General features: G+C 33.9%; 1 protein-coding gene across 9 annotated transcripts in view; it reads left to right on the top strand.

Annotated features, from left to right (window-relative positions):
* Positions 1-16392, top strand: part of NRG1 (neuregulin 1) — a 155544-nt gene that overhangs the window by 124890 nt on the left and 14262 nt on the right. For 3 of the 9 annotated variants that reach the window (XM_056569326.1, XM_056569335.1, XM_056569313.1), the window contains 3 exons: positions 69-136; positions 7730-7753; positions 15815-15917. In XM_056569326.1, coding sequence (XP_056425301.1) covers positions 69-136; positions 7730-7753; positions 15815-15917 — 195 coding nt within the window. Of the gene's footprint in view, positions 1-68; positions 137-549; positions 609-665; positions 878-7729; positions 7754-15814; positions 15918-16392 lie in introns of those variants that run through there. The other 6 variants (XM_056569316.1, XM_056569302.1, XM_056569350.1 and 3 more) reach the window with 4 other exon arrangements.

The raw sequence follows: 16392 nt of genomic DNA, 5'->3' as shown, positions 1-16392 counted from the left end.
AACACATTCAGAGGGATACCATTTTTCTTTTTTTCTTTTATTTTGCTCATCACATTTTTACCCTCTAGGTGCAAACCTGGATTCACTGGAGCAAGATGTACTGCGACTGACCCTGTGAGAGTCATAAAACCAGAAAGTATGTCCTAATAATCTGATTTAATTTCTTTCTTCCCCAAATGCAGCAACAAATAAAAAATCAGACATACTTGGTGAGGTCTTTGATCAGAGACAGCATTTTCTTTTTGTACCGCACATGATTTTGTTCACACCAATGAATCGGCAAATCAATTATCAAAAAAATATCCTTCAATTGGTTATCTAAGCTCTTGCACATTTTGTAAATGGGCTCGATGTAAACTGGGGCACATGCTGCTTATTGAACTTTTATATCAAAACATAAAGTCATGCCAGTGCAAAAAGCAAGACTCAATCTTTGATGGTGGACCTCCAAGAACAATCAGTTTACACTTGAAGGATCTTCTTTCTTGGCATATATTCAACTCTTCTCTTTTCTCTGTTTTCTCCACCCTTTTTTGTCTTTCCTCTCAGGTGCCCAAATGAATTTACTGGTGATCGCTGCCAAAACTACGTAATGGCCAGCTTCTACAGTACGTCCACTTCCTTTCTGTCTCTGCCTGAATAGGAGCATGCTCAATTGGTGCTGCTTTCTCGTTGCTGAATCTCTCTTCAGATCTTACCTAGTACTTGATGAATTATTCTCTACTAGGCTCAGTACTGTTTGCTCTGCCTGTAGCATGACCTAAAATAATAATAATGGATTATTATTATTATTATTACTGCAATATCTTTTCAATGCACCAATGTCAATGGGCATGCATGTATAAGTATAGTAAAAAGTGTTTTAGCCACTGTAAAGGTAAGAAAAGAAAACATGTGTAAAGAGCTTCCTCATTTAAGCATACTAGTTTATATATATGTTTGGCCACCCAAAAAGGAATTATCTAAGTTGATTTGTATACTTATATTATTACACATACTACATTTAATCCATGAGCTTTCCTTTAGGGTATGTTTAAACAGTGTAAAAAGAAGCTCCACAATGAGCCTGGGAATAAACATGGTTCCCAGCTCCAATTGACTTCACTGGGAAACTTCAGTGGGGAATTGCAAAATCAGCACTGAAAAAAGAAGAAACATGTCACTTCTCTTTTCAGCCCTGCTTTATTTAGCACTGATTTTGCTATTCTCCATTGAAGTAAATGGGTGCAGGAAACAACTCTTCTTTTGGAGCTGATTTTGTGCTGCCTTTTCAGCACTATTTTTGAACATTACTCAGTAAAGTCAATTAGAGCTGAAAAATGTGTTTCTTCTCATGCTTCTTTTGGGACTTCTTTTTACACCGTGTAAACATAATTCTGTACATCAACAGTTTGCCTGTCCTTTATCTATTGGTAAATCGCAATATCCAGAGCCCCATGGCAATTCCAGTTTGTAGACCTATCTGCAGACATATAGTTTTAGCTTTAATTAATCCTTGTATTAGTTTTCAAATCTACCATTCTTTTTATAGAAACATCTACAAACTATTTCTATTGTCTGGGTACAACTATTTATATAGCCAGACCTTCTGACTAGTAGCGACGAGTAAATCTTCTGAGAGAGGGGAAATAGCTCAGATCATCATGTATGTTCATACACAGAACCAAGGATAGCCCCATATTTTAATACAGCTTTAAGGCATTGTATAGATTCACCAGACCATTCTGATTTATCCATAGATTCATGACATCTTTCAGACTCATATGAAACCATCTGTTCATACCATAGTCATTTGTGGATACATAAAACCACAAGGTTCATTGGAAGATACCAAACCTTTCATATTCATACATTTGGATATAGAATGCTTAAAGCCTATCTTTATTATTATCTGGCCATACACACATACATTATTATTACTTGTATATGCTATTAAAGGTGGCTTCCTATTTATGGCATATATACAGGATGTCATAAATATTTCTAGGGGTCCACATGCAACAACCACCTACTGTGACATTTGGGAGAAAATTACCCAGGTGGCTGTGCTTTTGTGGCTCTACAGACATATGGGCATTAATGATATACAGTACTTTGCAAATGATAATGTAAATTTGCAAAGTCAATTATTTACGTGCATGTATAAACTATGTCCATATGTTTACATATTGTGTGCACAGATAACCATTTTATCAAAAAAGTACATTATGCTAAAAATGCGGACACAATTTTATAGATAAAATACGACTGAGAAAACACAGTGTTAATATAGCTTTAAAATCAGGGAGTCCCCAAATATCACATTTGCTATTACTTGATATTACATTTGTCTGAAATTCAACAAAAAGGCAAGGTATGGATTGTTCACCATAAAAAAGGACTTGAGGGTCAGTGGGAGCCAGTCCTCAAAACTCAACCAAGGCTTATAATCCAGAACAAAGAAAAGCAAGATGGAACATGGCACTCCAAATGGGGTATCCAATAGTCATGTGGTTTTATTCACCCATCAATTACAGAGTTGTGACATTTCAACCTTACCATAAGGTAAAGTTTGATAAAAAAAAAAAAAAAAACTATTATCTATTGGATACTCTATGTGGAGTGTCATCTTCCATCTTGCTTTTCTTTGTTATAAAATACACTAGTGGTGCACTAAGGCTGGGTTCACCTATATCAGGCGTCCGGCAAAGTTTCCCTCTGGCGTGCATCGGGGGAAACTGATGCTAGAACTGATCCCATTCATTTTAATGGGACAGTTCACAATCATCCATCATCTCAACTTTGATGCCGGATGGCTGGACACACCGGAGAGCACCGGACAGGGGAACGCAGCTTGCTACATTCCCCTGTCCGCCATCCAGAAACCATGGACACCAGATGCCATACAACTGATGACAACTTGTGGCATCAGCTGCATCCAGATCTAGACTGAGTTCACCTATGCCAGATGCCATACATATGTGAACCCAACCTTACAAATGCATGCTGCATGATAAAAAAATTGAAGGGAAACTTGAATTTCATGAAGTTTTTCTTTATTCAGTATCATGATTAAATATTGAGAATGTAATGACATTCAAACTATACAGTATATGGTCTGTTTTTAAATCAATGACTTAAAAATTATCATAATCTATATTTAAAAACACACTGTAGATTATAGATTTACACTGCCTATACACATCACATAAAAGACAGCTGAATTGGCAGGGTTGACCAACCATCTAATATGTATGCCTCCTGACTTCACGCAAATAGCCTCCTGACTTCCCACTTATGGGAGATGCCAGATGAGAGAAGGTTCAGACATGTTGGATACCAATATACCCAATCCTTTTGTTCTCTGAGAGCTAAGCAGCCCTGTCAATTCAGAATGTATCCTAAGCGTACATGTGTATTTCGGGAGGACTAAAGATGGCTGTTGGATGGAGTAGCATTCAGCCAACAGACAAACATTCAGCCACAAACATGATGATGATGCTCTTGAATGAACATGCATTTAACAGTATTGTCTAACACCAAATAAATCAAAATAGCACAATTTTGAACATAGCATGTAATTTATAATTTATTGCTATCCTTGCAACCCAATACATTTTATATCACTTTCATCATATGTCTAAAATATCAGCAGATTATTATATGGTTAGACAATGCCAATTGTTTCCTTATGATTTAGCAACTAGATATGCACCAAATTAAATTTGTAACATATACACAGCCTTGATATGTTTTTCCAGCTGCAGTAAAAATAATAAAGCAAAATACATTCCGTGAGGAAAGGAACTGTCATATCAGCATAGTGATTGACTTAGCGGGCAGTGTCGGTCCATGTGCCAAAGCAAAATATCAAAAAAAAAAACTCCTTGTCTTAAAAACCCCTTCAGGGTATGTTCACACAGTTATAGAAACCACATAAAGCACCTAAATAACAGCATCCAAAACAACTTGCAAATCAGCATGATTTTTACAGATGGTTTTCAAAAATACAGGCAGTTTTAGAAGATTTTTTTTAAAGCATTTAAAAAAAAACCTCTCATTGTCTTTAATCTGAGCTTTCAATTGGTACTGCTCTAAAAAAGGTAAAGCCACTTATTTTTTTCAGAATTGATTTTCAGAGTTGTTTTCATGCTGTTTTGTGCTGTCCCTGTTAATGTTAAAAAGGAGCTGAAAACAGCACATTTTTAAGGTGTTTGTGGGGCATTTGTGAGGTTTTTATGTAGTGCATTCAATGCTTTTTGGGGCATTTATGCCCGTGTGAGCATACTCTTAAGGCCAATTTCTGACCGCTATAATAGAGCTACATTCTGTATTATTGTGGAAAAAATGGGGTAGGCACATGACTGTCGAAAACAAGCCTAATATGACAAGTGGCAAGTTAGAAGATGCCATTGCATCACTGTTGTGCTCTGAATCTCTTTGAGAGTAGTTGAAAATTTAAGGGTGCCGGTGTCAAACTGGATTACGGACCTATGTGGCGGTACCCTCAGTTTCTAGAAACTGTTGCTGCACAATTGATGTCAACATTGATTTCAATGGCCCAGGAGTCTTTGTGTTGTAGTGCTGCTCCATCAAAAGATAACTTTTAAGGCACCAATGAGATAAGAAGTATCTTAATACTCCACTTAATTTTAGTATGCCATTAAATTTCCAGAAATATAATGATACAAACATTGGAGGCTATTGGGTGAGAGCTATAAAACTCTGTGCACTGGAACAGTAGAAAAGCTGCCCATAAAAGGCCTATGAAACTGTTGGACTCTGATTGGTTACTATAAGCAACTGCTTCACTGTTCATATGCCCAATGTTAGATAAGTCTTTCCCATCATTCTTATAGGGATTGTCCAGAATACAGACAAAAAATGCTGCTTCTTCCAGAAACATCACACTACACTATCTGTCCAATGGTTGTTTCTGTTATTGTATTTTTTATTATAGCAAATAAGTCTGAGCTGTGGTATAACAAACAATTTGTGTATTGTCACCATATGATTGAGAATAAATTTATCATTATGTCTCATCTTTCCATATTTATACACATCTCCAAAATATAATTTATAGAAATAAAAAATAATAATAAAATGAATACTTACTTTGTGAAAAGTGCTGGGTCTCTGTGACCTCAAGCTCTTCTTCCTTCCAGAGCTCCAGACTAGAGCAGTGGAGCGGCATACTGACATCACATGCCTCTGTTCAGTCTATCACTTTATCATGACCCATTAAAAAAAAGTGCTACAGTCATGTCACTGGAGTCACATTAACAGTTTATATTCAGTGATTTTCATAGAATCGAAAGTACAGACGTCTTAAACTAATTCTTAGACGGTGTACACTTAGACAAACAGCCTTAAATTATACTAGACTAGTTTTATCAAAAAGCCTGAAATACTATAAAAATGGTGCATTCTAAGTGTGATCCAACTTTTAGTTGGCTTTAACGGAACCAGAATTCTGGCTCATTTTTAGGCACAAAGTGGCCTAGATGTATCATTCTGTCTGAGACAAAAATGTATCTGACTGTTACCAATGAAAGCTGAGCTGGGATTGGCTGCTTTCAGTCTGAGACAACAGTCAGACACATTTTTGTCTCAAATAGATTAGTAAATCTAGGCCAGTATCTTGTCTTAAACCACACCCATTTTGTTAAAGCCTTACCCCTTTACCGAGGCCACAACCCTTTTGTTCGACATAGCAGGAAATGTCTAAAAATGTTAGCATATTCAGCTCCTGACTTTTTCAGAAAGTGACTTATTGGGTGGTTGCTTTCATCTGCAATGCCTTTACAATAATCCTGTCTACAAAAATATTTAAAATGATAGATAGATATGAGATAGACAGACCAAATGATGGGGCAGCACTTGAAAGTGTGATAAAAAATGTGAGTTTATTGGCTCACAACACAGCTGTATTGTGAGCTAATAAACCCACATTTTTCTTTATTACACTTTGAAGTGCTGCCCCATCATTTAGTCTGGATTGGAAGGACTTTGATCGGGTCTGGGTCACTGGCATTTTGCAAGAATTTGGATAGGTAGTGCTGCAATGTATTATTGAAGTTATAGATAGATGATAGATATATAGATAGATATAAAACATGATAGATATGAGATAGATAGATAGATATAAAACATGATAGATATGAGATAGATAGATAGATAGGTAGATAGATAGACATTAAAGAAGGAAACATTAATGAGAACTTTAATGGAAAGAGCGATAGCTAGAAAGAAGGCTACAAATAGCAGAAGCAAGGATAGCTCAATGGAAATATAGGCTGATAGAATGGTAGATAGATGGGATATTAGAGTGAAAATAACATATAAGGTTGGAAGAAAAGTAAGATAGACAGATGATTGATAGATAGATAGATCCACTGCTGACCATGGGTCAATAAACACTGTTTTTGCTTTAAACTATTTGGAGTGCCGTTGGAGCAATTTTGTTTGGTATTTAGATAGATAGGTAGATAGATAGATCGATATGAGATAGATATGAAAAAAGATAGATAGATAGATAGATGAAATTCCTTTGGTTATGCACAATCTTCTTTGGCATATATAATATAATACATATTAGAAATGTAACTCCACCGGTAATGAACCAAACACAATGTTCCTTGTCCACCAGAATAGAAGTGTAGCTGTGAATAAAAATGAAACATTAGCTTCCTCCCTAGTGCAGGATAGAAAGGACAATGCATGTTTTCTCAGCATGTTATCTTGTTAAGCTCCCAGCCAAATCACATTCTAGATATGCTGATCAATTTCTGATTGATTCATTTCACATGGAAGCTGCATAAATTCATTTAAGGAGAATTAACCTGATAGTCGAAATTTCCTGCCATAAAAGCAGAAATATGTATGCATGGGCATGCTACTAACCAAGCTTTGTGTGCAACTAATGTCTAATAAGCGGTGTCAATATAGACTCTTATTAATGGCCGTCTTTGGAAGAAATCTGGATGGATGCCCTTTGATTTAACGTATTCCTTTGAAGTGTTACTGATTGACCTCCGCAAATCCTGATAATCCAATTTTATTTCTTTTTTTTATTTGTTGTTGTTACATTTGGACTTAAGGTCTTAGTTGCATCATAATATCACTTATTTTATTGCATTATTAGATATTGTTAGTTTATGTGTTATCGTTTCATTGTTATGTTTTAAATGTTAGTATTAAAGTACTTACAATTTTCAATGCTTTTAAGCCTGTAGTGCAGAATAGCTCTAATATAGCCAAAAATTTTGATAGTAGTTGGGGTTAAAAAATCCAACCATTGAGTTTCTTTTATACAGTTTAGAATGTGTTGTTGAAGTTAAGCATTGTTAAGTTATAGGTACAAATATAAAGCAAAAGTGACAAGCATTCTAATAGAATGTTACCTATATTAAATGAAAAACTCAAATAAAAAAACAATTATAATTATATAACTTTAATATACTATAATGGCAAATTATAATGTTTTATGCATTTCTAAATATATATGCATCTATATATGTATACATTCAGATTTCTTCCTGTGTTCCATGTTAATATATTAGGTCTATGTTTATACTTTAAATTAAATAAGACATGGACACTTAAGTTGACCATTTACCATCACATGTCTTGTTTCAATGTGCAGACACAGAGTAGCCATGGTACTCATGTATAATTTGTTTTGGAGTGTATTGCTCTTTTCTGAAACTTTTCCCTTTTCTTTCTTTTTGTCAACTTTCTGCATTGGCAGAGCATCTTGGAATTGAATTTATGGGTATGGACCAATCATTCCTTTTAGCCTGCAGATATTAGAGCCTAAAAGCTTAAAACCTTCTTTTTTTTCCTTCAATTTCTAACCAATTTCCTTATGCTTTGGAAGGGATCATACAGCTATAACATAATTATATCTTAGCCTTTTAGAATCTGTTATTTGTATTTCATATAACAAAAACTTTAACACCATAAAAAAAGAAATGGTGGTACATTTTGCTTGCACTTTACTAAACTGATTTACCTACTAGTTACTCTTAGTTTATTGGACTGTATAGCTTATGTTTGGAACACAAAACTAATAGACAATTAAAAAATGATCTACCCGGAACCTTACTGAAATGAAAACAGGAACAAAACAAAAACAACAACAATGAGCAAAATTGAATTTATAATTAAATTAGACGTAAACATTCTGGGAGCATATAACAGGTGGCATCACATCATTAAAGATGACATCCCAAATGGCCTACAGGGTTCTGTAAAAAAATATATAATATAATAGTGGATCTTAACCCTTTAAGGACCAAGACCATTTTGGCCTTACAGGGGTACTCCAGTGGAAATTTTTTTTTTTCAAATCAACTGGTGCCAGAAAGTTAAAAAGATTTATTAATCACTTCTATTAAAAATCTTAATCCTTCCAGTACTTATCAGCTGCTGCATACTACAGAGGAAGTTGTGAAATTATTTTCAGTCTAACTACAGTGCTCTCTGCTGCCACCTCTGTCTGTATCAGGAACTGTCCAGAGTAGGAGAAAATCCCCATAGAAAACCACTCCTGCTCCGCACAGTTCCTAACATGCACAGAGGTGTTAGCAGAGAGCACTCTGGTGAAACTGGAAAGAACTACACAACTTCATATATACATGATAAAAGGAATCAAAGTGATAATATAAGTTAAATGGGTACTCCGGTGGAAAACCTTTTTTTTTTTTTTTTTATGAACTGATAAACAGATGTGTAAATTACTTCTATTTAAAAATCTCAATCCTTTCAGTACTTATTAACAGCTGTACTACAGCTGCTACAGAGAAAATCCTTTTCTTTTTTAATTTCTTTTTTGTCTTGCCCACAGTGCTCTCTGCTGACACATCTGTCCATATCAGGAACTGTCCAGAGCAGCATAGGTTTGCTATGGGGATTTTCTCCTGTTCTGGACAGTTCCTGATACAGGCATCAGGTGTCAGCAGAGAGCTCTGTGGACAAGACAAAAAAGAAATTCAAAAAGAAAATAATTTCCTCTGTAGCACACAGCTGCTAATAAATGCTGGAAGGGTAAAGATTTATGAACTGTCCAATCACCAGTTTATGAGAGGTTGTATAAGATTAGATTGGAAAAAAGCCCCCACTCCCCACAACTTGACCATAGGGTGTATCTGGTATTGCAGATTAGTCCCATTGGGCTGGTGCCAGACACAGCCTATAGACAAGTGTGTAGCGGTTTTTCTCAGACTTATTCTCAGACATGCTTTTTAACATAACATAACATTTAAAAATACAGAATAATTTAACATGTCATGCTATCCTGTGCCATGTTATGCTAGCTCACTATTCAACTTAACTTTTTTACACAAGTTCAGTTTGATAAGCAACTGATGCAAAGTATGTCTCCATTGCTAAAGGGATTGTCTAGGACTTGAAAATGTACTTCACAGTGCCACAGTTGTGCGTTTTTTGTAGACAACCTCTTTACATTCTTTATGAACAGAAAAGAATCCACAGGATACGCCTAAACAAACTATGAGCATAGCCTAATATTGCCATCATTACATTATACCGAAATACATTTTCCAGGATAATACATTGTGGCCTAGTTTGCTCTTCATTGGGCTAAGCTACAGTACCAAATACAGCCCAAAATATATAGATGTCACTGTTTGGGCACTGCAGGGAAGGGGCAATGAAATTTCAACTTCATTCTGCTTTCATGGATGGGACCCTAACCATTAAAACATTGGTGATATTTCATACATATGAACTATCAATGTATGATCCTGTAAAATATTTTTAAGCATTAAATACTACTTCCTGTTTCCTTTGTTATTCTTTTCCACATTGCTTTATTTTCATCAAGAGAACATTACATTTCACATATTACTCAGTGTCCTCTAAACTTCATTCCTCAATTTACCTCAATATACATAATTTTAATTTCCTATTGACCTTCATCCCATCATGCTCCTAGTACTTTTCATTCTTCATTACCTTTACTATTCCCTACATACTTTCATTTGTTTAGGTAAACAAATGAATCGAAATAATTGCACATAGTAAAGGAAATTATTAGGCTCTTCTAGATTATTAACACCTTGTAACCTGGATCTCTTAGGCCCTTAAGGATGCAGGGTGTACCTGTATGACCTGAGTCCACTCCCTTTCTATAACGCGGGGCCACGGCGTGGTAGCGAAATCATGCTGTCCCGAACAGCTGGCAGACACAAGGAGCAGTCAAGCGGCAGAATCATTGATCAATGTTATCCTAAGAGATTACAAAGAGCGATGTAATAGATCAGTTAGTGCAGTATTATAGCCACTAGAGGGAGCTATAACACTGCAAAAAAAAGTGAATAAATTTAATAAAGATCATTTAACCCCTTCCCTAATAAAAGTTTGAATCACCCCACTTTTCCCATGTAAAAAAAACCTATGTAAATAAAAATAAACATATGTGGTATCGCTGCTTGTGGAAATGTCCAAATTATAAAAATATATTGTTAATTAATTCTCACAGTCAATGGCGTGCGTGCAAAAAGAAATCCAAAGTCCAAATAGCATATTTTTTGGTCACTTTTTATATCATGAAAAAATGAATAAAAAGTGATAAAAAAAAGTCCAATCAATACAAAAAGGGTACCAATAAAAACTTCAGATCATGGCGCAAAAAATTAGCCCTCATACCGCTCCATACACCAAAAAATTGAAAAGTTATAGGGGTCAGAAGATGACAATTTTTAACGTATAAATTTTTGTGCATGTAGTTCAAACAAATGTACAAAATCAAACCTATATAAGTAGGGTATCATTTTAATCATATGGATCTACAGAATAAAGAGAAGGTGTAATTTTTACCAAAAAATTTACTGCGTAGAAACGAAAGCTCCCATAATTTACAAAATGGCGTTTTTTTCTTCAATTTTGTCACACAATGATTTGTTTTCCTTTTCGACGTCGATTTTTGTTTAAAAAAAATAAGCCATCATGTGGATTTTTAGGTGGAAAATTGAAAGAATTATGATTTTTTTAAAGGTAAGGAGGAAAAAACGAAAGTGCAGAAACGGAAAAAAATCTCAGCCCTTAAGGGGTTAATATATATATATATATATATATATATATATATATATATATATACACACACACACACACATATATATATATATATATATATATATATATATATATATACATATATCCTGTATGGCAATATTGATAAGTACACAATTTACCAGTTATCATATAGATATATTACTGATTTTACATCGTGCTTCTCCAACAAAGATAATTAACTGAAATACTAAATACATCTGAATATCTCATGTATTAAAAAAAATATTGCTCTAGTTCTAATATGTCCAAACATTGTTGAAATACATATTATGTGATTGATTCATCTCTGTAGAAAATATGCTGATCAGCAACTATGTCATATCTAGTGCTCCTCAAAGATCCATTTATATGATGGTTCATGACAATGTTCTTCCCTTTATTTCTACAATCCGTTTAAAGTTTCTGGCATTTTATCATAAGGCAGAACTGACAAGTTTAGATTTAGGGCATCCAGCATTATTTAGATTGTTTGTTGATTTAGCATTAGTGTTAGAGTAAAGGATGTATTCAGTGCATTGATGCTTATAAATAATGAATGATTCACATACCGCTTCAGTTCTAATTAGAATATTGGCTTTGTTAATACATTGCACAATATATTGTATGGAAGGGTATAATACGCATTATTGCTATGTCATAAACATTGGTGATTGTAAGCGTCCCATTTACAACATCACAAAGACTGTGTATTAGGAGAAAGTGTCTTAAAAGGGTATCCCGGTGGAAATTTTTTTCATTAAATCAACTGATGCCAGAAAGTTAAACGGATTTGTAAATTACTTCTATTAAAAATATTAATCCTTCCAGTACTTACCAGCTGCTGTATACTACAGAGGAAGTTCTTTTCTTTATGAATTTCTTTTCTGTCTGACCATAGTGCTCTCTGCTCTGGACAGTTCCTGATATGTACAGAGGTGTCAGCAGAGAGCACTGTGGACAGACAGAAAATAATTTAACAAAGAAAATAGCTGATAGGTACTGATTAAGATTTTTAAATAGAAGTAATTTACAAATCTGTTTTACTTTCTGGCACCAGTTTATTAAAAAAACAAAAATTGTTTCCACCGGAGTGCCCCTTTAATGTATCACATATCTGCTAAACTTTTAGAGTACATTTTTGTTAGATTTGTATGATAAAGTCCTACATGAAAAATTAGGTACCTTGTTGTCATAAGGATTTCACACCTATTTGTTCTCAAGTTAATCATTATAGTTGTTGTTATTTAGTCAAAATCTTGCTTGGACATCTACATAACCCTTATTGTAGTGAGCCTTGTAGTCCATGGAAATAGTGAACAAGCCATGGTTCCATGATAGGAAAAACACAACATTAACCATGACATGAGTCAGCAAACCCTTAGGCTGCTCCCTAGATACTCCAAAGTATTTCATGGATAAAATATTCATATAACATATTATTGATTATGATCTAAACGGTTCAATTATAGCTGTTCAAGTAGTGGCGATAGAATACTAGATGATCTGATGAATAAATACAAGTATTAGGTAAACCCTTATTAGTCATCGGCTTGTGGATACTTTTATTCCTTGGAATAAACATGCAAGTTAAGGTGCTCACCTCATCTCATAACTACAGTGACCCCAATATATATATGCAATAGCATGCTTTTAATTTACGAGTAATTATTTTGTCTATTAGTTTGATCAGTTCATCAAACATACCAGGTTGTCATCAGTTTAAAGTGTGAGCAATACATCTAAAATGGTCATCTGCTGTTGTATGAAGAATCTCCTCAGATAGAAAATAACAGCCTATACATAAAGTACAGGTAGTTCAGGGTTATGCTGTATGAGAAATCCCTTCAAACTCTGCTTCAACCTTTTTTTCAAGCATTTCCTCACTCTTTTTTTCCAGTATCAAGCATGCTGTGCCAGGCCTACAGTTGACTCCTCAATTTGTGTTCCTTAACCCGTTTTCCTCTCTAAGATCCCTCTTTGACTCTGCCTGTCCTTCATGATTTTTTCTCTAATCCTGTCTCATTTTGTTTGTTTTTCTTTTTTGGAATCAAAGCAACTTCCCTTTAGTTAAAGCTGACCTCTCTCACTTTATTAATAATCTTTGCTGTTCATTTTTGTTTGACTATGTTCATGACTTGTTAACTGTATATTTCATAACCATGACATTGGCTTGCAAGTTCCTCATTCCCATGCAAGAAGTGCACTGTATCTTAAAATAACTCTTTGTTAGGAGGGGTACTTACTAAAGATTCTAACTTACTACTGGTTTCTGTGTAAAATATGCAAAATATGCAAAATATTTGGTTGCAGAATTTTTTTGCAAATGTCGGCCCTGTTGAGTTTTTACTCTCAGATTATAAGCAGCATATAAGTAATGGTATTTAAGCCCCAAAGCATTTGTATGCGGTTTGAACCACAATGTAAATTGTTTGAACAGTGAAGAACACCCCCATATCAGCTGTTTTAACCCAAGTTAGTTTTACATAACATATATTTTCTACCGCTTTTGCTAACTTTTTCATACACACCCTTCAAGGTATTTTAATGCCTGCAGGCTATTTAGGAAATATGGGCCATTGGGGATTTATTTAATTGCAAATGTATTTTCTTCTTTCTTTAATTTCCAAACATTATTTGAAATATGGTTCTATTTTTGAAATCATCACCAGTTACTTGATTCTGGAGGGAATACTTAGTAATAGCAAATAAAAAAAATTATAATATTTTTTTTTAAACTGTTTATTTTTTCAAAATGTAAAACAATTCTTACAGGTAAGTTTACCTCAGGCAATAGTCATTGCTGCCACTATTGAATCCATTAAACTAGTATCCCTTCTTCCATTTATCTCTTCTGCTGAAAACTAATTGATGCCCAATGCCAACTTTAGCTATTTAGATGATAAAGTGAGCCCCAAATAAACGTACAAAATAATGACTCATTGAACAAAAATTAGAATAATAATAAAACATTCATTAATTATGTTTGTTAAGTTTTGCTTTTAGAAGTAGTAGTTAATAATATAGAATCAATAAAGTCATAGAACAAATATTTGTAAACTTTGGAATAAATTAAGCAAGGCCTGTTGAGTACTGACACAATTTAATTATCTTTTTTTTTTTTACAATGGCAGCAGTCCAAAAAAAATGGGGCTCAAGGATCAAAATTAGTTTAAAAAGGGCCAAATTTTGATGGATATATAATTGAGCATCTCCAAAATGGCAGATTTTGTTGGTTGTTTTCGGAATGAAGTGGCTAATTCATGGGACAGGTTTATGGGTGAAAATTTTAAAAATGCTAAGAGTGCTAAAAATGCAAAGCCTAGTCCACATTGTCCAGTCCCACAGAAAAACTAACGTAGCGCAAATTGCTGGCAAAGTTAATGTTAACGATCACCAGAAAGTTTTAGGACAGATGATACATTGCATATAGCCACACAATAGTAGACTGGTTGTGTTCAGTGGAATGTACGAGATATAAGTAATAGATTTCCTTTTCCCTTGTGCACCAAATCAGCATAGTAACAGGCAACATTGGGCCACAGTTGTTAAGTCACTAAAGATGGGATTACAGCAAGAATAGTCATGTGTCTTGTTTTCTATGTCATCTAAAAATGTTGCCACTTACCATAGTTCTAGGAAAAGACTATTACTTGTCATGTTATGCTCATGAATCCCATAAAGGACTGCATATTATTGAGTTTTTCTCTTTTCTGCAATCTAACAGTTAAATCCTTTTAGGGGAAGGGAGGACATTATGGTTAAAGGGGTGCTCTACCCCAGACATTGTGTCCCCGATCTAAAGATAAGGGGATAAGATGTCTGATCTTGGGGGTCCCAGTGGCTGGATCCCTGTGATCAGACATCTTATCCCCTATCCTTTGGATAGGGAAAAAGATGTCTAGGGGTGAATCACCCCTTTAAGTTGTGTTACAGAAAAACAAAACGTTACAATTAAGCAGAATATAACCCTGCTGGTCATACTGTGCAGCATACCTGCATTACCAGAGGAACAAATTAATATATAAAGTTTCTTCTATAGTGAGTAAAAATGGATGTTTTAGGTCATTGAATAAATTTCATTGGCAATGGTGGCACAGTGGCTATTGTACTGCAACCGTTATAGTGAATTTTATTACAATATGTAGTGACAGGTATTTTCCTATTATTTTTTATGTAGCTGTAAAGATTCAAAATTAAAATTTTTTATTTCATATTAAGATACAGTGCACTTCAAAAGAAAAAAAATAAATAAGGGTTATTACCTTAAAAGATTCACTTGCAATAATTAAAGCTATAGTTTACCTCTTGTTAGATAATATATGCAAGCCAATATCAACTGTGTACATTTCTCTCTGATATAATCTTGTGAATGCAGATATACAATATTAGTTCAATAATAAATCAAATAAATTGATTCTTTAAATATTCATATCGATTATTACATATACAATTACAGAAATTCCTACACAGTATAATCTAAATTGGTTTAAATATATAAAATGACCCTTCACAAGATTTACATCAGAAATTATATGTTTCATTGTTTCATTGAGAAATATTTTCATTTATTTCCTCTATATTTATTATTTAGAGTGCATATTAGATTTTATTAATAAAAAAAATTATATTTATATACTTTTAGCCACTATTGCTTATTGTAATTAGAAATGGACTAGGATCATTTATGTTGTGTTTTTATAATGAATTAAGAGATTGAGTGCATCTTTTATTGTTTTTTTATTTTTTGTTACCTTTCTAGAAGCCGAAGAATTGTACCAGAAAAGAGTCCTGACCATTACTGGCATCTGTATTGCTCTTCTTGTAGTTGGCATCATGTGTGTTGTGGCCTACTGCAAAACCAAGTAAACTTTTTTCTATTTTTTTTTACTTTATATCTTTATATGCTTATTTTATATAAGAATATTGATTGTAAAATATCTTAAACACAAAAATTACTTATCATCATTTAAAGATATGTAGCACTATATTGATAAGTGTTTTCAAGAATGGTATTCAGGTCACATTAATAAAATATGGTCTTCAAACATGAAATGGCATTCATTGAACTGTGAGTGATGCTTTTTTTTAAAGCCAAGAGATATATACATGCATTTTGTTTAACAAATCCACATATCTGTTCAGTTACAAATAAGGCTATGTTCACACCCAGTTTTGAGAAAAAAAATGGTTAAAAAACTAAAGCAAAAAACTGCTGTAAAACTGAACGGTTAAAAATTAGGTTAAAAATAAGGCTTTAAAAACACTGTGTGAACATAGCCTAATAGTAAATAATCAATGCAAATGTTACCCCTTCTGACCCATGACGTACATATGTAT

The sequence above is a fragment of the Hyla sarda genome, chromosome 1, assembly GCF_029499605.1.
Source record: "Hyla sarda isolate aHylSar1 chromosome 1, aHylSar1.hap1, whole genome shotgun sequence".
In the NCBI taxonomy this organism is placed as follows: Eukaryota; Metazoa; Chordata; class Amphibia; order Anura; family Hylidae; genus Hyla; species Hyla sarda.
This window is presented reverse-complemented; position numbering and strand designations above follow the sequence as displayed.